The 24,038-nt window shown below is 34.2% G+C and overlaps 1 protein-coding gene across 1 annotated transcript in view; it reads right to left on the bottom strand.

Moving 5' to 3' along the window:
* Positions 1–441: 441 nt before the first annotated feature.
* LOC137398430 (serine/threonine-protein phosphatase 6 regulatory ankyrin repeat subunit B-like) overlaps positions 442–24,038 on the bottom strand; it is a 41,340-nt gene continuing 17,743 nt past the window's right edge. Inside the window, exons 7-8 of the mRNA XM_068084539.1 lie at positions 14,955–15,193; positions 442–1,191 (exon numbers count right to left, since the gene is read on the bottom strand). Of these exons, the coding sequence (XP_067940640.1) occupies positions 442–1,191; positions 14,955–15,193 (989 nt within the window). The remainder of the gene's footprint in view (positions 1,192–14,954; positions 15,194–24,038) is intronic.

Below are 24,038 nucleotides of genomic sequence, written 5' to 3'. Positions count from 1 at the left end.
TATCGTAGGGCGGAGCAAATTGCCCTAACGAAAAAAGACGAAGCATTGTGTTGCATATACTTAGTTCCTAAAATACTGCTTAACAGAGGCATCATAAAGCATGGTCGCATTGCTGAAATAATAGCTATAGCTGGACAATCACAATGATGAATACACGAATGCATGTACGACTGACTTTGAGAAATATATATAGAGATATGGATAAAAACTGACACAATATCAAGATGATACTGTCTATTCATGATTCAACACAGCGGCAGACAGAATAAAGTAATTCAAAAATGCTAAAAATATTGCTTTAGGAGTGCCAGAATAATATGTATTCCAACCCTAGTTCAACATTATATTAGAAGTTACTGCTAGCATGCGTACATCATAAGAAAAAGAAGCACACCAAGTCTCAGTGCTCATATAAGTTCATAGGAGTAAATTAAGCCTCAATTAAGTTATCCTGTAAAGCATTTCTATTGAGCAGCTGGTACCACACGGTATAACAATCCTACCTTCACCTATTGGATCATTCTGCCACATTTTTAGTAGCTCTGATGTTTCCTTTTTACCCCAATACTCAGCATCTTCCAGTGGAGTACTGTTGAAGATATTCTTCATATTAAGGAGTGAAGAGACTGTCACTGGAGACATTGATCCTAGCATGACCTTCAGAACAGTTGTTTTTCCTCTCCTTGCTGCAAGGTGTAGTGCAGTGGTGAAGCTCTTATTCTGTATCTTCATTAGCGACTCTCTCTGTTGTAAGGAGAAGCTGTTAAGGAGACACTCTGTACACTCTCTCCCTCCATACCCTGCAGCCAATACTACAGCTGTGTCACCATTTTCATTCTTCTCAGCAGCAAACTCATATTTCTTCTCAGTGCTGACTGTGTCTAGCAGTATCTCTAAACACTCACTGTATCCCCTCTGTGCAGCAATGTGTAGAGCTGTAGCTTCATCATCCATCTTTCTCATCCAGAGCAACTCATCTGCCATTCCTTTGATGGGAGAAAGAAGCAAACGACATGCTTCTGTATGGCCTTCTTCTGCAGCTATTATCACAGCTGTGTATGAGTCTACTCGGGTAGTTAGCAGTAGCTTAAGTAACTTAACTGGTTCGGTGCTCTCTACAGCTACCCTCAAAGAAGGAATTTCTATCTTTCGATCTCTGAAATAACTCCTTAAAAAGACTTCCATCTGTAACTGTGATAGAAATTCTGCACAGTGTTAGCTGCTTGACACGGTAAATATGGTCGAGAAATGAGGACAAAATGTCACACAAGTTCTTACCTAGAAAACTGCTTACCATACCAGAGTGACTTCAGATGAACCTCGAATATTTACAGACTATAAAAAGAGGCCAGGAATGGGATATTCAGGCAGATCTGAAAAATAAAGCATCAGCATTGCTGCTTTTTGCTTTATTATAATTGTAAGTTAACCAGGTAAAAATAAATACAGTAATAACAATGAAAAAATTAGTAATAATAAATTATCAAGTAGTAATGGCTTTTTGCTTAATTATAATTGCAAGTTAACTAGGTAAAAATAAATACAGTAATAACAATGAAAAAAGTAGAAATAATAAATTTAACTTCTGCGCAAAATTGTTTGTAGCCTCCTGCATTGAACACTAATTTCCTAAATGACTGAATAATAAAAACAATCAGTAGACTGATCTGACCAGAATAAAAGCAGGACAAGTAAACAAACTTCAGCTTCAGAGGTCCTCACTCTATCCACAAAATAAACAGAAAATATCTGCCGTAGCATGCGTTGGCTGGTCTGATTATAACAGCGGAAGGAGACCACGGCCTCTGTGACCTTAAATTGACCTTACCACAAGATAGAATATTTGAGTTTAATCAGGGTAAAAAATAACAGTCTAAGGAGGTCAGAGCTATTTCATAATCACACTGATTCAGTGTCTCTCCCGATCTCTTTATCATTTCCAGTAAGTACAATATCAACAGATGAAAACTTGATAGATAAGTTCTACTTACTTGTTCCTATTTGGTTTGCCACCCGCTCTGGCTACTACATGTTTCTTAGTAGCTTGTAGGTAAGTATAATAATGTCAGCTGTCTCATGATTAGCTGAGCTGATTTGGAGTTATCGAATAGTGAACAATGATGAATTGATTGGGTTTTGAATGAAGCAATAGGAGGTATTTATTATTGCAGCTTCATGATTGGCCAGTTCTACAGCCCTGTAATTGGCTGACTTAACTGGCTGTCTCTTAGCTCAAGTTAAGTTTATCTGAATAAGATTACTAAAATAGGTACTGGCAGAGTTAGAGGAGATTATTAAGAGCCAGTTTGATGATACAGTTTAACTAAATGTGTTTTTATTTCATCAGATAATATTATAATACATTACAACTCTTAGTGTATAGAATATCTATATGTACAACCCAAGTAAGAAGAAGCTTATGGAAACTTTTGTTTGATGAAACACTCGAGTTCTCGATTGTTGGTAAGAAGAAGAAGAAACATCCCGGAAGAGAAATGCAACAGAAGTGACACCAATACTTTGAAGTAATTAGTCTCATTACAAACTTGTTTATTTAAAGATGTGGTTGCGTCAAAAAATTCAATTTAATGAAATTAAGACTCAAAAAAGGCTAAAAAATCAGCTACAATTTGATGCAATTTTGGTCTTTGTAGACCAACTCTGTCCAAAGATATATGCGTTTGAATGGGGCCGTCTTTTAAAAAGATGACGTTCCAGCGGGTGCTTCTTTTATGACGTCACAAGCAATACATCTGAAAAGAAACCACGAGCGATAAATATGAGGTCACTTTCTTAGCCAATCATCAGCGCAAAATTTTTATATAGGCCATAATAAATGTTATCACTCGTAAAACGTGTTGTCTGTGATCTCAAATTTAGGGATTTTACTCTATCATTAAATTGCATGGACATCGATATTTACTAAATTAATTAACATCGTTACTTTAATTAATTACTCGATCGACACGTTTTATTCGCGAACAACATACATTTAATTGTAAAATTGCTATAAAGTTTCTGCGAAGGTGACTCCGAATTTTCTTGGCATCAGGTAGTTAAAGTTTTACGGAGGAAGATCAGAGAATGGAGGTAAATTTATCTTTTACTTTGAGTCTCCTATAGAGTTTCCTGTTGTGTTTACATTCAGATTATATTTCCCTGTTTGAGGCTAAAATGTAATTTCCTGCGCGTGCGAGATACGTATGTACAGTGAGTTCTTGATGGCTTCTTTTTAATCTTTAGCATCTAGCTATACAATGGCTTAGATTGATGAATATACTAAAGGTAATATTTTAGTACTCATTAATACATGTAATAATTAATAAAATTATAACTTTTTGCTATCACTAATCATCGTTTTATATTTTTTTATCGGTTCACCTAGCTACATTTGCTTCAAACTTTCTGTGGCAGCTTTATCTAGTAAATTAGTTTTATGATTTTACATTAGATGTTTACTTTTCACTGGTAGAAAGTGAAGAAAATTGATTGATCAATGCAAATCTTTAATTTCCAAAACCAAAGCTTTGAATCGTTGGCTTGGCATACTTGTGCCTTTCTTAAACAATTATTCGTTTTTAAAATTACACACACTCTCTATTTAGTTCCCAATTTGAAAGCTTTCATTAGATACGCTTTAGAATGACATATCTATGAATGACACATATTTATTGCATTTGTTTTACTGATTACAGAATGTTTATGTCATTCCACCAGCCGAAGCAGCTTTAACAGTGTGGAAACTGCCATAAAGGGGAAAGAGAGACTTGAATATGTGCTGCATAAACCATGATGTTTTGTTTGAGTTTGTTGCAGCAGATGAATATGTCTTATTGTATCAGATAAAACTATGTGAGTGGCCACGACTTGATGAATATTTTTAATAAAAGCTTTATGTTGAGATGAAAATATTTTTGCTTGTAAAATTATATAATGAAATAATGTTGTTGAAGATAATGCAAAGCATGATTTGCAGAATACTGTAGTGAATTGGATATGGTACATGGATGTCCGCAGAACTGGAGAATGTGAGTTCAAATTCAGTTTGCAGTAGACTTCTCATCCTTAAAACTCTATCCCTATGTATATTATTTACTAAGACATGGCTTGCTTACTTACGGTAGTAAAAAACTAGTATAGTCGGTGTAGGCAATGATATACAGCCCCGCCTTAAGAATAAGCGAAGGACATGAGGTGGGCGGGACTTATGGGAGGCTGTATATCGATAGTATGGGTAGCCGCAGAACTGTGCTGATACAAGGACCTTATTCTACATAGTTTGCTTGACAGAATTACCATAGACCGGTAGAATTGGCAGTCGCTACCCAAATGTTTACACAACATTTTGAGAAAGTGAGTAGAACGAATTTTCTATTTTCGTTATATGCCTTTGAAACATTCATAATAATGCACCTGTAACTGGATTTAAAATGTTATTCTAGCCAACATGAGCAAATACAAAATAAGATATATGCCAATAAAGCCGCGTAGGACTAGACTTTTATTGCAAATAGCCGATGTGAATACGAGAGATAGAGACAGGTTGTATAACGCGTGACATCATTTTGGGCAAGTCTGGGCACGTTTTTGTGGTCTGAGCGTTTTTACCATGATCAGATTTTATCGATTTTAATCTTCAAATATCTTGGCAATGAGATCGTGTAACACATCAAACAACATATCAACTGATAGAAAAAAATGCTTTCTTTTAAGATCACACAAAAACATAGAGATATTGCACTACAGTTGGAAGGTGTAACAGAGCCTTATGTGCATTGCAGCTTGTAGTGTCAGGCAACTATATTATTTTGGTTCAGATAAAAGCTCTTTAACCGATCAACTTAATACAGCAAATGTGTGCATGATCTTTAGATCGTACACACATACACATCTTCTGACACTAGTTTTCTTCTCTTGAATATATGTATTGTTAACTTTCAATACAGTAGTTGTCTCACCTTGTTTAGGTACTGATGTTCACTCCTCACTACTATGAATGCTAGCCTATTTTTATCACTAGTTGGTAGCCTCTTTTGGTCGTCTAAAATGAATTTTGTATGCAATCTTAAATTTTGTAGTCCTTGTCGTATCAACAACAGATTGGCCGGTCCCAAACTTCAATATAACATACAGTACACATTTTACTTTAAAAAATAATAGGCTTCACTTGGAGATAAAATAAAATGAGAAAAATGGTTCAATTAGTTTGTAGAATATGATGTTTGCCTCATAACAATTATATTGATCAAAATTGGCCTCGGGTACGTATTAAAATTAGGGTAGCAATTGACCAAATGACTTAACTGGCTCTCACTTTTTCTCATGATGTCTAGCAGTAAAAAAGATAGTAATATTTTACTCTTTTGGTCTCTGTCGCCCGTTCTAATTTAATCACTTGTAAAGGCTCATTTCAAACAGGAGGTTTAAAAAGAGTACGTTTTAATTAGATTTTTGCCAGAATTTTGCAAGTTAAATACAAATGGTGATCAGGCATATTTGCTGTTATTGAACACATTACCTTTATTGGGGAGCCAAGAATGTTTGCAATACTTAGTTATTTTACTGAGTGTTTGGGCTGCTATGGATACATTGTTTAAATGATTGTTGTTCATGAGTTTCATAGTTTCTAAAGACTAATTTGAGATTGCTTGCATACAATAAAAATAAAATTGGCGTAAAATACGAAAATTAACATCAGACAAAAATAAAAATTAGCAAAAAATACAAATATTAGGCATAAACTCAAGCAATGCAATTATTTTCTATGTGACATATGTCAAGGTTGAAAAGTTTGAAAGTTTGAAAAAAACAGAAAACAGCAATCACTCTAGGGTTAGCATCACAGATATTGTAGCGCTAAAACAAAGATGTTATAAACTGCCAAGCTAGGACTGCATCAGTAGCGGAAGCTCTAGCGGGTGAGCGTGTCAGACTGCGGAGATAGGACTGCATCAGTGATGGAAGCGTGATCAGGTCAGCTTGAAAAACTGCCGAGCTAGGATTGCATCTGTGTTGGAAGCATTGCTATGACAGCCAGTGTAAGAAACATGGAAAAACTGAAAGAAGAGGCAATCCCACCCCGCTGCTACAGACAGCATATTAAATAATGTACTAATTCTTTTTTCCTATTTATCAAGCATAGAAGTCATCTACCCATTACAGCTGATGAGAGACATTAAAAAGCTTGGTGGATGTATGACCATGTATGATGTCATTACTACGTATGAAGGAAGACAGTACATCATCAAAATTACTAAAGGTTATTCTACAGAGCAAACATCTTTTCAAAGAGACAAACACAAGCAAGAACATACATACATCAAACGTTCAACCAGTCATAAACGAATCAAATATTCACAAGACTTTTATAAATATAGCTTATAAAACCATTTATTATAGATAATATGACTTTGTGAAATCATAATATCACTAGCATGAATTTTAATGCCTTGAAAAACAAAATTAATGTGATGACTATAGAATGTATTGCATGAAATATGGATATGTCTTTAGCTTCAAGTAAGATAAATAATTATAACTGTCTCGGGATAAGTATTATACATGTACGATCTATTGGTATAAAGTCCAAAATCTATTTTTTCATTAGCAGCTATTGACGGTTTTCAGGTTACGGCCAATCTTATACAAATTTTTGACTTACTTTAATTCAAGGGCGTACCAAATTGTCATAGATTCACATAAGATGTCAGCAGTCAAAGTGCGAGATATCAAATGTCAGAAAAAAATGCTGGCTGACATCGAAGACACTACAAGGAGACATTATGAAAACGTTTTAAGACTCCATTGACATTTGACAATAATCTGAGAATAATTGTATAAGGAGGAGTTGGCAGCAAGCCAAGGAAACTACAACTGGCAGTGAGCCAGAGAAAACAGCTAGAAGCTGGCAGTGAGCCAAGCAGCAAAATAGGGCGCATAGAGGGAGGCTAATATAAGATAAAAGAGTCTACAGCTAACAGCCTGCAGATGATCAACTCACAAGGAAACACAGCAGACGCAACTTACCCAAAGAGGTGGAAAGCCAGAAAGCTATGAAGCACAGAGATAAGAGTATATTCAGCCTCTGTCAACAGAAGGAGCCGTCACTACACGCCTCGTCCCTACACGCCTCGTAGATGCACATCATTATTGAGCCTAGAGAGGCCTTAACTACATGTAATAGGGCTAAGTATGCAAGTGCATTGTTATTTTTGCTTTGGCAAGCGAGTATTGACACAATAATTATTGCTTTTGATCTCCTAAAGGAAATATAGTTTACAGCCACTTGAAAACAAACCACTGGCATGTTATTGTTGCTTATTGGATATTTGCCTACAAATAGTTGTAGGCCTTGCAATCTCAATACTACTTGTGAACATTGATACTTGGGCTCATTATTGCAACAGCACATTACCTATCAAAAGAATATCAAAGAGAATTATAGCAGTGCCATTCTCCGTTGAGTTGCTGTTTCAATTTTGCTTTATAGCAGCAGTCTAATTCTGGTGGGTAGAAGTGCCACTTTGTCTGCGGTAAAAATTTGTTTTGGGAGAAAATGAACTCAAGGTTCAGACGCTAACCATTAGGCATAAAACAATCGAACCATTATAGTAAATCACTCAAAAGAAACACAAAAAAAACAATTATTAAATATCAATCTTCTCCCATGACACATACTCAATGTTTTGTTGTATCTTGAGATCGTGTGCATGGAGGCTTTTTTCTACTTTGTATAAGCCTATTTTTGGATTAGATAGTAAATTAATTATCATATATCTCCTTCTGTTTTATATGTGGGCGATTGATTTGTTTCATCAAATCAGAATAAGTATATACATAAATGTATACATTACTGTGGGATACAGTTATTAGTAGTTTGCCTGCTCAGTTGACATACATGTATGACATCATCTGAGTGGTCTGGTGTTTTGAAGAATAATAGGTACTGTAATTAAATCTATTTTCTACGAGCTTTTTTGCGATCATAGGGCATAGTAGTTTATGGTTTCATTGCAAAAAATATTCATGTTTTCTTCCAAAACTGATATCGGACAATCATTATAATTTTTAATACACGTTAAAATAATTGTGAAAATAAAATTATTTGCAAAAATTGGGATGAATACCTTTGTTTCAACAGAAACTAATGACATATATAAAATTATTTAATTGTAATTAAAATGAAAGTTTAATAAAAATGAAAATTATAAAATCTAATTGTGTTTCTGTGGTTCTATATTTTTTGTGCAAGGTAACACTCTTGACTGACCATCTTACATTACAAGTATTTAAAACTGGCAAAGAGGCTTCGGCTGCTAGGCATAGAAAATATTCTCTAAGATAATCACCTGTCAATTGAATATAGCGAATTTGCTTATTCAAAGCATTTAAAGGTATTTAAAGGTTCAAATGAGGCATTATTTGACATGGTGAGACAAACATTGATTGGTGTTTATAAGATTTCTCCAGAGCTCTACCGCAAAAATGTTCAGTGGTATAACCTCGGGAATTATGATGTCACAATTTCCATATTCAGTGTTGTGTGCTCTTACCACTTATTTATCAACTACGATAATGACGCGAGTGGCAGGCAAAGGTAGGACAACTCTAACAAACCAATGATGATGAGCAAGTAATCAGTGTAATTAGTTCTCCATGTACAGATTATTTCTATGATAAACAGCTCAGATTCCAAGTACGTTACTATATTTTCCTGATTATATTATGCACTAGCTCTCTTTTTTATTGTGATATTGAGGGGCATTATTGAGACTAATTAATTTCAAGCATTGCATGATCTCGCGAAAGTGAAATTTGCATATCGTCCCAGGGCCACCCCACTGCAGGTCACAATTCAATTGATGGGATTTTATTACCTTTATCAAAGACAGTATATTAATTGAAGCATAATCATATTTACAAGCATTCACAATCCTATATAGAAAACAGTGTGATAATAATTACTACACATGTTTAAAATAAACGGAAGGATGAAAAAAGCAATCACTAACAATCACCCAAAATCTATTATCCCAGAACCTGTGTTTGCATATTACCAATGACAGCAGTTAGCAAAAATAGCTTGCCAAACCTTGTAGACCAAACTAAAGTTGATCTAAAAGTCAAACAGCTATTGTTCTGATTGAGAACCATCTAACATTACACCCTGAGTTAATGTAGTGAGAGTAAAAACTGAGTCTCACATAGAAATGGTTTGATATTTAATAAATAGCAAAGTCAGGTTGGGATAAACTGATGGAAAGTTTGGCAATGGAAAAGTTATGTGTCAGTAACAACACGGGGCATGTTACTGTTGCTGATATTATCAGAAGAATAACTTCTAGATATTGATGATGAAGACAATTAGCCAACACATGCTATGTTGATAATAAAACATACCTTTGGTCTTTTGCTTGTCTGCCAACTAGAGATCTCTTATTTTGTCGCCTGCGAATGCAAAAACTACAATATGATAGTTTTAACTTTTAATAAAAATGTCACAACAGAGACTATGCAGTAACTTAGTTCATGAGAACAGATAATTCAACAAATGATTAACTAAGCCAACTAGCCATTCAAGGTATTCATATATTTTATTTATGCATATATTACTTTTTACTATATGTGACCCCGGCCGTCAGAATGTACAATCATGCGGTAATTGCATTGTTCACAATAGCGCTAAGGGTGCTTTACGCTATTATATGACTCACCGTCACTGTTTTAGTAAACAGTGGATTATAGTGCATTCAACCCTGTTCTTTCACATGGTCTTGTTTATTTTTGTGTCTGACCAATCATAAAGCCAGAAGTGCCATTCAACTATACCCATATCGGTGGTTGCTATGGATTTTTTCATAACCCTAGATCATAAATATAGGCTCTAACTGCGGGTGCGCGCATGTATGTGGCTATTTCATGTTTTAATGCTACAAGCTAGAACAAAATAAACCATCACAAAAATTACGGCTAGTTGATGCGAGATGAGTATTTCCACATAGAATCAGAGTCAGCTGCCTCAGATCATAGATAAAGCGATGATGAGAATTCTGATAATAGGGCAACCTTAGAAATACAGCTGCTTACGCAATATGTGGCTGTTAACGACAATGGGAATGAATCAAATCAAATGACAGAGAATAACGATCAGCCTATCACTGCTGATAGCATTCCAATTCTAGCTGTTGACATCAAACCAATAAGTGAGTGCAAATGTAGGGTATTATGCGCTAGTTGTATGTCATCTGAACAATTAAACCTCATTAGAACTGCGTATCAAGTAGTGTTGAGCCGGTATTGGGTTATCCGCTCTTTCCGATACCGAGGGATTCTCGGTATCTGAGGAAACAAATCACTTTCGGTGTCAGCTAGGTATCCGCGGCCGGTTTGATATGATCGGTATTTATCCGTAAAAGCCTACCGGTAAATGGTTATTCGGATATCTGGAGAGATTTTTAAAACGCTTCATGACGAACATGCTAATCTCAGCACGCATTGGCGAACAAACTCAACAAAGATTTCCATGCTTACTGTATCTACTATTATATTACGTTACATTGATAATACCACCAGCCTCAAAGGTTTGGGAGTTCTATACAGATGGGAAGACGTATAAAGACTCTAAAGGGACTGGACTTTAATTGGACTTTGTATAATTATGTGATTACATTACCTGATTACAATATGCGATAGTAAGAGTTTTTTAAACTGTTTCAGTATATTTAACAAAGAGAGCCCATTGCCATTATCTATCTGTTCTTTATTATACATAACGTTTGTATCAATAACTATATTTTTAATAGATTAAACAATAAAAACATCTATCATAAAATTTTATTTCCATCATTCTTTTTTTCTTTGGCTTTCTAAAACAAGGAGTCTTTTTGCCGTAACAATATACTGCTGACTAAAGAATGTCTCTTTGCAAAGGCTACTCTTTGCACAACGATAAAAATGGTTCGAGACAGTTATGATTTAAAGTTTAACCCATTTAAAGACACACTGATAACCACATACCGAACAATAGTACCGACAATACCGAACTTTCTTAGTTGGCAAAGGATACTGAAGATGGTGAATACCGAGCATATCGATACCGAAAAAACCGATAAAAATGTGCAAGGATATCCGATCCGGCACTAAATTAGATACCGGCTCAACACTAGTATCAAGAATTACCGAAGGAAACATTGGATATGGTTGTGTTGAGACAAATGACCACTAGCATAACAAACAAACCCCTCCAATGCGCTACAATAAATCTCTGCAGCGTACTCGTGCTACACTCTGTGAGTAGTAAACCACATAAAAAGAGCTCTAGATTGAATGGTCACTTGATGAGTTGGGTTAATATTTCCGCATACTGATGCCCTCTGTTGTTACTTTTCATTGACCTTACCATGACCTTCTGTATAGGTGGACAATTCTGAATATACTTCCAACTCTTTGTTAAGCTGTTGGCCTGTCATTAGATGCAGTCATAGCAATATAGCTTGATGAGAAGTGCCCAGTTTGAAGTATACCCTTTTAATGAATATCTCCAGGACAGTGAGCTTTTAGCCACATAATTATATTGTTAACCTTACCATGACCATTGGGAGGTCAACCGTCAATCGAACTGGAATAATAATGCAATGATCATCTTTTTCATGGTTTTATTGTGGAGAATGCCAGGTTTCATCAATATAGGTTGAGATTAAGTGGTTGGTTGCTATGGCATTTTGATTTGTAAACAAATACCATGAGTTAAAGTTCATGAATCACCAACTTTATCCTGATTAAACTCAAAACAACAGTTTTAGCTCATCACGAGACCTTCTCTACTAAATCTTGCATAACCTTGGCATAAATAAACCGATTTAAAAAATTAAAATGCATTAGAATCCTCAGAATTTGCTGATTTTAAATCTTTAAACAACTCAAAAATGTGATTTTAGCACGATTGTACATTCTGACTGCCTGGGTCACATATATCAAAATTATGATTTCAACATCTATGATAAACCAATGCAAAACCAAGAGGCTCATTTTCTGACAGTGTATCAGGATAATACTATTAGGATAATATTAATAAAGGCTCCATATAAAGATGGTGCTTAATAAAAAGTGGATTAAAAATTATGATGAAATAATTCATGGCATCATGACACCAACTTGATATATAACATATATCAGGATAACAGAACATGGAGCGATGTTATTTTTATAACTATACTAGCTGTGCTACCTATCAATGCCCTGGTAATAAAAAAGTATGTCGACCGAAAATAGATTTGTATTTAACATATAACAACATTTGCCATTCTAACTTTCAAACTACGTATTATGAGATAAGTGTTTTGTGTTGGTGAAATAAATTAGGAGAGAAAATAAAAAAGACTGCAAAGGTTTTCAAACAACTGTAAGTTTAAAATCTTATAACTTTATAGAAGTGTTTTGGTAAAATAAAATAGAAGAAAAAATAAAAATGTAACATTGATTAAATGTAAATGTGAAATCATTAGCGAGTAATGGCTAAATATAGTCTATTTTCCTATGATTACAATCAAAAACTACATATGTGTATTTGGTATACAATTATATGATTTCAGTTCATTTCAGTGTTGGCATGTGAAAATACCGTAGGCTATAGACGAACATAGAGTGGTATAGAAACCAATAGTCAATATCTAACGCAATAACCTCCTGGTAAAAGTCATCATCATTAAAAATAGTACCAAAATACTATGGTAACCTTAGTAACTATAAGTAACTATATTGACTTTAGTGAAGTTTGTTCTGAAATCTGAAAATATGAAAAAAAGAAGATTTGAAATATATTTTACCATTACACTGTACTACATGGAGAGTTCTTACCTTCGAGACAAATGTGTAACACAAATGCTGAATCTAACTTAAATGAATTTAGTTTCCTACAAATATACTTTTAGGAATTTTTAGTAAACTTCAAGCTTTTTGAAGAAACTTTATCATTTATTCGTTTGTGAATCGTTTTTATTATAGCAGATACGGGACATACTGGAAAACGGATAACTTGCCATCGTGAGTTTAGCGATGTGTATTTTTTAATAACAGATATAATCAGTACACAAACTGATAGAGCGGTATAAAAACTATAAGTAACTATAATGGCTTTAGTGCATTTTGTGGTTATGATCTGAAATATCATTTAACATTACAAGGTACTATGTGGAGAGTTCTTACTTTCGAGACAGACGTGTAACATAAACGCTGAATCAAACTTAAATGAATTTAGTTTCCTACAAATATACTTTTAGGAATTTTTAGTAAACTTCAAGCTTTTAGAAGAAACTTTATCATTTATTCGTTTGCGAATCGTTTTTATTATAGCAGATACAGGATATATTAAAAAACGGATAACTCACCATGTCGAGTTCAGCGATGTGTATCTTTTAATAACGTATATAATCAGTACACAAACTGCCAATTTTCAAGTTTGAGATAAATTATTGTTGATATCGTTGAGCGGAGCAAATTGCCATAACGAAAAAAACATGAAGCATTGTGTTGCATATACTTGGTTCCTAAAAATACTGCTTAACAGAGGCATCATAAAGCGTGGTCGCAATGCTGAAATAATAACTATCGCTTGACAATCACAATGTCGCTTACACGAGTGCATGTACGACCAACTTTGAGAAATATATATAGAGATGCGGATAATAACTGCAACAATATCAATATGATACTGTCTATTCATGATTCTATGCAGCGGCAGACAGAATAAAGTATTTCAAAAATGCAAAAAATATTGCTTTAAGAGTGCCAGCATAATCACTATGTTTCCATGGTGCGTAGTACTGCAACGCAGCGCTCTCCGAAGTCGAGGGGATTGTACGTTTCCATGCTGCGCAGTGGTTTTCAGCAAATTAGCCAGAAGAGAAATTGTATAAATCGAATAGCCTGATGGAAAAATAGAATCGATCACGGATACCGAACATGAGAAACGGTCTTTTTATGCTTCTGTCGTCATTATACTTTTATTTACAATACAAATTCACAAGGTTTTACAAACCTTAACACAAATTTTACATAGCAGTATTTTTTTAACAAGTATTTTTAAGTAATATATTATTTAAAAGTTAATTTAGGACTTATCACCTTTTTTCAAAAAGTGTTGGCATCGATAACAAAGTCCAGGAAAATAAACACCTCATCATCCTCGTGAATGCAGACCATAATTAAATTTAGATGAAAGAAGATCGGAAGAATAGAAAAAAAAGATTAGCGGGATAACCTTTGTACTAGTTTATGGCCCTCGAAGAATCCGTCTTCGCGGCATGAGAGCTATGCTCTGCCACTGCGCAATCGCTGTTTTCTTGATGCGAACTTGCGCTGTCTTCGCACTGATCAGTGTGCAGTGACTTCATTGCGAAGATGTCGTTTCCATGATTCAGAGATAGCGAAACTCTGAAGAACTGTGCATCATGGAAACGTAGTGAATATGTATATCAACCTTAGTTCAACATTATGTTAGAAGTTACTACTTGCATATAGCATAAGAATTGGAAGCCCACAAAGTCCCATAGCTTATATAAGTTCATAAAAGTAAATTAAGCCTAAATTAAGTTATCCGGTGGAGCATTTCTAGTGATTAGCTGGTATCACACTGTATAACAATCCTACCTTCACCTATTGGATCATTCTGCCATTTCTCATGTAGCTCTGATGTTTCCTTTAACCCCAATATTCAGCATTTTCCAGTAGTGTACTGTTGAAGGTATTCTTTATATTAGGGAGTGAAGCGACTGTCACTGAAGGCATGGATCCTAGCATTACCTTCAAAGCAGTTGTTTTTCCTTTTTTTGCTTCAAAGTGTAGTGCAGTGGTGAAGTTTTATTCTGTATTTCCATTAGTGAGTCTCTCTGTTGTAAGGAGAAGGTGTTAAGGAGAGACTCTGTACACTCTCTCCCTCCATACCCTGCAACCAATACTACATCTGTGTCACCATTTTCCTTCTTCTCAGCAACAAACTTGTACTTCTTCTCAGCACTGACTGTGTCGAGCAGTATCTCTACACACTCACTGTATCCTCTTCTTGCAGCAATATGTAGAGCTGTAGCTTCATCATCCATCTTTCTCATCCAGAACAACTCATCTGCCATTCCTCTGATGGGAGAGAGAAGCAGACGACATGCTTCTGTGTGAGCTCCATCTGCAGCTATCATCACAGCTGTGTATAAGTCTACTGTAAGAGTTAGCAGTAGCTTAAGTAACTTAGCTGGTTGAGTGCTTTCTACAGCTACCCTCAAGGAAGGAATTTTTATCTTTCGATCTCTGAAATAACTCCTTAACAAGACTTCCGTCTATAACTGCTACAAAAATTTTGCACAGTGTTAGCTGCTTCACATCATAAAGTATGATAAAGAAATGAGGACAAAATTTCAAACAACTGCTTACCTAGAAAACTGCTTACCATAGCGGAGTGACTGCAGGTGAACCCCAAATATTTAAAGAGTATAAAAAAGGCCAAGAATGTGATATTCAGGCAGATCTGAAAAATAAGGCATCAACGTTGCTGTTATTTGCTTTATTATAAATTAACCAGGTGAAAATAAATACAGTAAAACCATGAAAATAGTAGTAATAATAAATTTAGCTTCTGCGCGAAAGTGTTTGCAGTCTCCTGCGTTGAACACTAATTTCCTAAAAGACTAAATAATAAACGCAATCAGTAGACTGCAGCTGGTTCTGACCAGAATAAAAGCAGGACAAGTAAACAAACTACAGCTTCAGAGGTCCTCACTCTATTCATAAGATAAACGTAAAATATCTGCCATAATTATTATAAGTGTTGGCTGGGCTGATTATGACGGCAGAAGAAGACAAGAGCCTCCGTGACCTTAAATTGACCTTACCACATGATAGAACATTTGAGTCTTATCAGGGTGAAAAATAATAGTCTCAAGAGGTCAGAATTATTTTATAATCACACTGAATCAGTCTCTCCCCCGATCTCTTTATCATTTCCCGTAAGTACAATATCAACATATGCAAATTTGATAGATAAGTTATACTTACCTGCTCCTATTTGGTTTGTCACCCGCTCTGGCTACTACATCGCTCTTAGTAGCTTGTAGCTAAATGCAATAATGATGATCTAAGTGATCTGTCTCATGATTGACTGAGCTGATTAGGAGTTATCAAATAGTGAACAATGATGAATTGATTGGGTGTTGAATGAAGCAATAGGAGGTGTTTATTACTGCAGCTTCATGATTAGCCAGTTATACAGCCTTGTAATTGGCTGACTTAACTGGCTGTCCCATAGTTCAAGTTAAGTTTATCTGAATAAAATTTTTAAAATTATGTACTGGCGGAGTTAGAGGAGATTAATAATAGCCAGTTTGATGATATAGTTTAACTAAATGGGTTTTATTTCCTCAGATAATATTACAATACATTAAAACTCTTAGTGTATAGAATATATATATGTACAACCCAAGTAAGTAGCAGTTTATGGAAACTTTTGTTTGATGAAACACTCGAGTTCTCTATTGCTAGTAAGAAGAAGCAGAAACATCCCAAAAGAGATATGCATCAGAACTGACACCAATACATTGAGGTACTTAGTCTCAGGTAATAAAACGAGCACTAGACTTAATTACAGACTTGTTTATTTAATGGGTAATAAAAAATTTGCTGTGATAATCAGAACAAGAGCTATTAATCTGTAATATCCCAATTTGAAATATTTACTAGAAAAAAGTTCCTACTCCTACATTACAATAACAATGAGCTGTTGCATATTATTATGGTAACATGCAACAGGATACGATTATCTAGTCTAATAGTTTTAGTTTGGGTGACCAGATGTAAATAAAAACTAACACTTTTGTATCAATGATAGTATAACAATATTAATTGCAGCTGATGTTAAAACACTAGGGCTACCTTCTGTGAGTCATCAACAGAGTCTGAGCAATTGCTCAAGTCTGACCGAAGATTTTTATTCAGTAGCTATTCTCATTCATAGGGTCATTCGCTTCATAAAGTTCCTTTTCATAAGATCCCGCTTGCTTTTTAGTTATCAACTCAAGTTTGTCAGAATTATTCACTGCAGTACGGTATGACAGTACGTAAGTCTTTTAATTGTACACTGCAATTAAGAACAAACAATAGTTTATTGTTTATTTAAATTATTTAAATATTGTTTATTTAAAAATAGTAAGATATTAAAAAACCAGATGACAAGAGGACTATAATGCCTGTTTGGTGCATGATACTGGTAACTGATAAAACTTGATTTTCAGCCGATTTCATACCTACAGAAATTTGAAGGTACATGGGAAGTTGTTCCTGCCTTCTCTGTATGGCAACCATATTTAGATAAACAGATAATCCTCATAATATCTTATATACAAACAATAGTTCCTCTTCATGATGAAATGGTGGATATTAATGACTAGATGAGTTCCAGGCATTGCATGGTTCATACAAGAGGTTTCCATTTTTAACCAACATATAAAATATCTACCATTCTAACTTATAAATAAAAGCATTAGTTTATTTCTGACTGTCTCTAAGCAACACATAATTCAAATATTTGAAAACTCAAAAATAGTTATATCAGATTGTTGAAAAATATTTCTTACTTTTAACGTTACAAATTTATTCAAGTTTTAAAACAACTTAAAAACTGTGGCAAATGATGTAATTGTGATTGGCTAAATTTCTTTACTTGATAGTTCTCAGTATCTTGAGCTAGTAACGTAAGCTAGTAACTTTAACTAATGCAAATCTTTACTATAATAAGAGCCACACCAGAAAGGGGCCATTGGTAGCAAAACAATTTTGCAGCACCAAAATCGAACCCGGAAAGCCAAACATGATGCTAAGCCCACTAACTATATATCATCGAGGCAACTTGGAAAAACTCTGGAATAAATTTGCTTACAATTGTTACACACCCTGACCTGTCACACAATCATTCAAGCATGTTAGTAGTAACTAGCAGTATTTTTGCATGAGTTGTAAAGCCCGGACACTCTATGGCTCAAATCAATGATTAGATTTATACTTTACACACATATGCTCTAAACCTATTGCTAGGGCACTCAAATATTTGTTTTCAAAACTTCATTGTATTTTTGAGATCAATAGTCTTATGGGCATCTGCTACTTGCAGAGCTACCCGCAGACTATCTGAGAGAAAATGAAAAATTTTTAGCACGGCCACACTTACTGCTAATCATCAAAAAACTCAATATAATCATACAATTATTGAAATGAATTCTAACAAAAACATAGGGATACTCTACTGAACTTAGAAGGTGTGACAGAGTCTTATGCGCATTCTCGTTTGTTGTCTTCAGCAAATATATTATTTTGGTTAAAAAAAGCTCTCTGATCTATCAATTGAATTCCGCGAATTTGTGTATCTTTAAGTTTTTGTTCTTCTCACACTAGTTGTCTTCTCTTGAAGTTATGTATACTTAGGTTTCAATACAGCAGTTGTCTTGTCTCGCTTAGGTACTAATGTTCAGTTTTCAGTACTATGATTGCTAGCCTCTCTTTCATCACTAGTGTTTAGCCTGTCTTGGTCGTCCTATAAAAATTTTGTATGCGATCTTGAGTTTTGTAGTCCTCGTCGTATCAGCAATAGATTGGCCAGTCCCAAGGTTCCATATAACATACAGTACACAGTACACTTAACTAAATCTTAAGCTTTACTTGAGGGTAAAATAAATGAAGAAAAATCGTTCAAATAGTTTGTAGAATAATATGATGTATACCTCTTAAAAGTTCTATTGATCAAAATTGACCTCAAGTGCATATTAAAAATATTAATAATTTTAGTGCCCTGGCAGTCCGATCCATTATGAGAAACTGTCATGTGTATTAACTACGTGCATAATTGTTCCAAAGTGCAGCAAAGCGCTTGATTGGTGCAGATAGTAGGGTGCCTCACTACCAAGCCAAATGTACGAGTTCAAATCTTCTGCCGTGCAATATTTTTCCCTACATCAAAATAAGGCTTTGAACAGAAACGCCTCTGAATAGAGCAAATATTAATCACAATCAGCTACTAGTGGACGAATAAATCTGTTAAAGATCCAGCAACCTTTTACAAAATGCTAGTGACATGTGTACATAACTAATAGACATTTGCTAGCCATTGTCACATATAGTGAATTAGCCGGAAGCAGGTGCTAGTCAAGGTATCCTAGTCAAGGCTCCTGTTGTTCATTAAATGCTGTATAACCAAACGGTCAGCTTACAGACGGCTTATAAACAGCATGTAAGTCTTAAAGACACTTGAAAACTTAGCTAAGATTTTCTTAGACACATGTTTTACTTAAAATAGTAAATTGTGTGCAAAGTGTATTTTAATCGGCATCGGAGATGGGCAAGGTTTAACTAAAGAAATGGCATCAGATTATCAACTGCGTTGTCAATAGAAATGCCGAAGCTTTTTGGTGCCATCAGCAATACAACAATGATCAATCAAAAATAAAAGGAGACGATTTAGGTGGAGACCACAGGACTGGAAAAACAAGACTTCCTTATTGTGGTGGCCAGCAATCATGATTTACGTCCAAAAAAGAAAAGATTAATGATAAAATATTTGACAAATCGATTATTGAAGTGTGAGGTCATCATCAGATATCATGAAAAAAAATTTAAATTCTAAATAAAATTATTCTAAGATAAAATTCTTACAATGAAAGTTTGAATGGCGACGAATGGAAATTTGAGTTTGGTTCATCTCACATTGAATAACATTACTAATATTTTACTATTTTGTATCTAAATTCCTATATATCATAAAACCTATTGGTTTGTGATGGTTTTCTTAAACCTGAATCCACTAGAACTTGTGTCCTAAAAAGCTTCAGTTCTGTATAAGTTGAGGAGGAATTTTAACGATTAAAATATAGAGTCAGATCTTTGAATTATAAGCTGGAATTTATTATGAATGCAACCGCTTTTGTTAAATTAACAGCTTACTTAAATATTCAAGGAACCAAAAACTGGATACTCTAAATTTCGGTCATTGTTGTAAATGAACAATGCATTCAACTTCCATCAACCGAATAATCCCTTTCTGAAAGCTGAAATACATCGTAGCCAGTGATAAACTTATTTGAGAGGTTATGCTAGGTTGCAAGTTTGTGAGTGTCTACAGGTGAAACTAAATCCCTGATTTGGAGATGACCTTGTAGCTCTTGTATTGAATCTACACTGAAACCGTGAAATGTCCAATTGAACAACATATTTACAACACATTTTTTCTACTGGAATACAAAAAACTCATTTTTGGAAAAAGTTCAAAAACACTGACTGATTAAAGTCTGATTATACTATTTTATAGTATCTTAAGTAATAAATAACTGATAATGTAATATTCATACACAGAACCTTATATTGAGTAATTTTTAAGATACGAGCATACAAGCATACAAGCCGGTTTTGGATAGTCACTACACTATATGGCTAGAGATGCAAGAAGAGGCTTTTAAGAGCGACATTATTTGGTCGTTTTCTTCAAACCAATTGAAAATTGTTTGAAAAGTTGGCTAAAAGTTATAGCTTCTGGAAAGCAAAAGATGCTTATCCAAAAACAGATACTCGAAAATATTACAATAAGTTTGGAGTAAACTTATTGAAAGATTAAAACTTTGCTTCAAATGTGTGTTTAGTAAGTGAAATCAATTGAAGTTAAATTCAAAAACTCTATTACATAGGGTCACATAAGTTTAGTGGACTGAACGAGTTGTTCTCAGGTTTCTCTCAAACCCCCGTTCAACAAAATGCCTGTTTTTGTCTGTAGGCAAAAACTCCATACAGTACTGTACATAAATATGTTATATTTTATTATTGATTGTAACAACTAAATATTGTAGGGGCATAACTACAACATTTAGAAAAACGTTTTTTCAGCCACAATATCTTGTTTAGATTTTATTTTCATAAAATTTCAACATATTAATATGTATTTAGTAATTTTGTATAGAAAATGGTGACTCAAAATGCAAATAAATTAAATTACAAGTTTTGTAACAAAGTGCCTGAACCTTTTTTATGTTGAAATATGACTGTAGAGAACTGAGCAACAGCAAAATTAAGACGAAAAATGTGATTGCTATGTGAAAGTTGCTGATTTTTGCTAGATAATTGATTATTTGCAAACATTGCAAAAAACAAAAATTGCATCATGAAAACACTATATTAATCAGTTTTATTGAAAGTTCCAGTGTATAAATGACTTAAGAAAATGCTAAAGATCTGTTGATGTGTTGAACCTTCTCTACACAAGATAGTGTAAGTAAGATATCACAAGTAAGATATCACATCTCTTACTCTTCTTACTCCACCATCTTAGACACTAGTTCTCAGGCTGAACAATGCATCCTACTTGGTCTCCAGTGCATTCCATCCCTTATTCCTTTATCTGTTCATTCTTTAATTTGATATTATTTAACAATTGTTTCTGGTTAAGGTATTGACTAGTTTTCAATAGTAATATAATAGACGGTAAAAATAGGTTAGACAGAAAGTGTTGAGACTGATTATATGTGTACATAAATGGGTTCATTCTTTGATGTTGGTCTATTGATCTATGTTTCATGATATGATCATTGGACTTTCGTGATTTTCGCTTTAGTTCTCAGCGTTGATCATATTTCTGTGGTCAAGGAGTAGCCCAATAAATTATACTGATGGTTTCTAAGGCTACTTCTGTCAGACCAACTATTCTGCTCCATATAACAGCAGCTTATTACTCATTAGCAAATGGGGTGCTTAAAATTTTGTTAGCGGATGCTTCCACCACTTGGTTTAACCACAAATGCATACCATATTTGCTGTGCGTCTTTGTATTAGTCTTTTCCTGATTTTTTCATAACTAAAAAAATCTCATATCGTTTAAAAAATCATAGCAAATTGCTGGGAATTCTCAAACTGAAGCTTATTAAACTGCATAACCACAGAATTCAATAACATAATGAAATTAATGTAATCTTAGAACGCAATCTTTCTAGGCTATAGTTGTAGTATTTGATTAAACAAATCACATTCAATAAAACCCAAACTCAATGACTGTACAAACAGATGAAAAAGTGAGAATGTTGCATCAGATTAGGTAAGAAATAATGTTGTATACAAGCAAATCTAGCAGGAGTTAGACTGGGAATTAGCAAAGTTCAATCTCACTATTATGGGAGGTTTCTACTAATACCCCTTTAGTCTCTACCTCCACCATTTTGATGTCTTACTACGAAATGAAATAAAAAATGACAAATATTAGGTCAAAGAACTTACAATGTGAAAGACAAAACACAAGTCTGATTCTCGTCAGAGTTCAATCTCTGACTAGGATTAATAGTCAGAGATTTGTACAGACCTAACATTTGTACTTTGTTATTTCATTTTGTAGTAATTACTAGTAATTAATTTTGATGTCTTAAGACATCAAAATGTTGGAGGTGGACACTAAAGAGAAATTAATAGAAACTTCCCATGAGAGTGAGATTGAACTGAGGTTGTAACGCTGCCAAAATTTTACTTCTGTAACTTGACTTCTTGGGATCACTGATGTAAACATTCATATCTGTTTGATATCTAAATTACGGAATGCGTAGAACAACATCAAATAAAAGGTGATGATGCTCGGAGGATACCGATATCCAGATAATAAGAATGAACAGGATAGCCAAGCTTTTCTAATTTAATAGTAAACCATACCTTTGGTCTTCTGCTTGTCCACTTCTTGGCAGACAAAAATCCTGTTCACAGCAAACAAGAGAGTTACAGTATCGATGTTCAATAATTACCACATATGTGTTTCGAGAAGCAGGTCTCCAAATCATCTAATGCATATTTGGGTTTTATGCTCTAATCAAATGATCATTCTCCTACTGTTTCTGCAGGCCAAAGCTTTAGAAAAAGTATGGTCTGAAATATCCTGATCCTTGACACGAACAACTTCTCATTACTAATATAACCATGCACAAATTGTGACTCTTCCTAGTTTTGTGGCTATGCTTAAAAAATCAAGGCTATTGTATGCTGTGGCTCATCAATATTAAAAGTATAATATTTCTGCTCAAATAGCGCAAAGAGAACTAAAGAGTAGCTACACTTTTTTATTATGCTTTATCAAACTTGTTCAGATACTAATAGAACATCAAGTACAAGTTTATGTGATTTTACAGCCCCAAAACTATAACAGTAGCGTTACTTTAAATTGTTATACTAAACAAACCTTTTTTTCTTGAGGGTTTCCAGACTTACTCGTAAATTGAAGTTTGAGTAAAACAGTGCCTAATATTTTGAGGTATTAGCTATAATTTTAACACTAAATCACTTAGACTTCATTGTAAACATAATTTATTTTATTTTGTATTTTTATAAATAGAAGAAATTTAATTAAATATTTTTGCATTGACATTTGGAATATATTTTAAATTCAGTTTCACTGTTTAACTCAAAGAATCCACTTAGGCTTTGTATGAACTATATCTATGATCCAAATATTCATGCTTGTGATTAACTGTTATCATTTAGAAAAGGAACTCACAGGGTTGCTGATATGAAAAAAGAATTCAACTCCTGACTGTCTCATAACCTATCAGCACCTTATTTTGTTTGTTGCATGAGCTTCAACGCTCCACAATGTAAGTAAAAAAGACAATGCTATTGATCAGTTTGTGTGCTTCATCTCGAGTACCCTTGATAGAACTGTCTTTTATCTGAAACTAGTTCTCACGCTTAGCGATCTAAGCTGCTTTGTCTCCAGTGCATTTCATCAATTACTCTACACAATAGATAAGTTAATACTAAACAATCACACAATAGTCAAATCTAGTGAAACTATGAATGTTTTGACTTACAAAAGAATCACGAGGATACAAAAACCAGTTCAACTATCCGAAAACTATGGGCAATGCTGTATTGCTATTTAATACAATCATGTTGGTATTATATGGGTACTCTAAATAATACACAACAACATCTAAAGATCTTCTGAGTACTCATGTGCACTCATCTGAGTCAGCTCTATAAAGCTTCACTCA

This window comes from Watersipora subatra, chromosome 6 (genome assembly GCF_963576615.1).
Source record: "Watersipora subatra chromosome 6, tzWatSuba1.1, whole genome shotgun sequence".
Taxonomy (NCBI): Eukaryota; Metazoa; Bryozoa; class Gymnolaemata; order Cheilostomatida; family Watersiporidae; genus Watersipora; species Watersipora subatra.
Note: the sequence above shows the minus strand (reverse complement) of the source record. Positions and strands in the feature narration are given on the sequence as shown.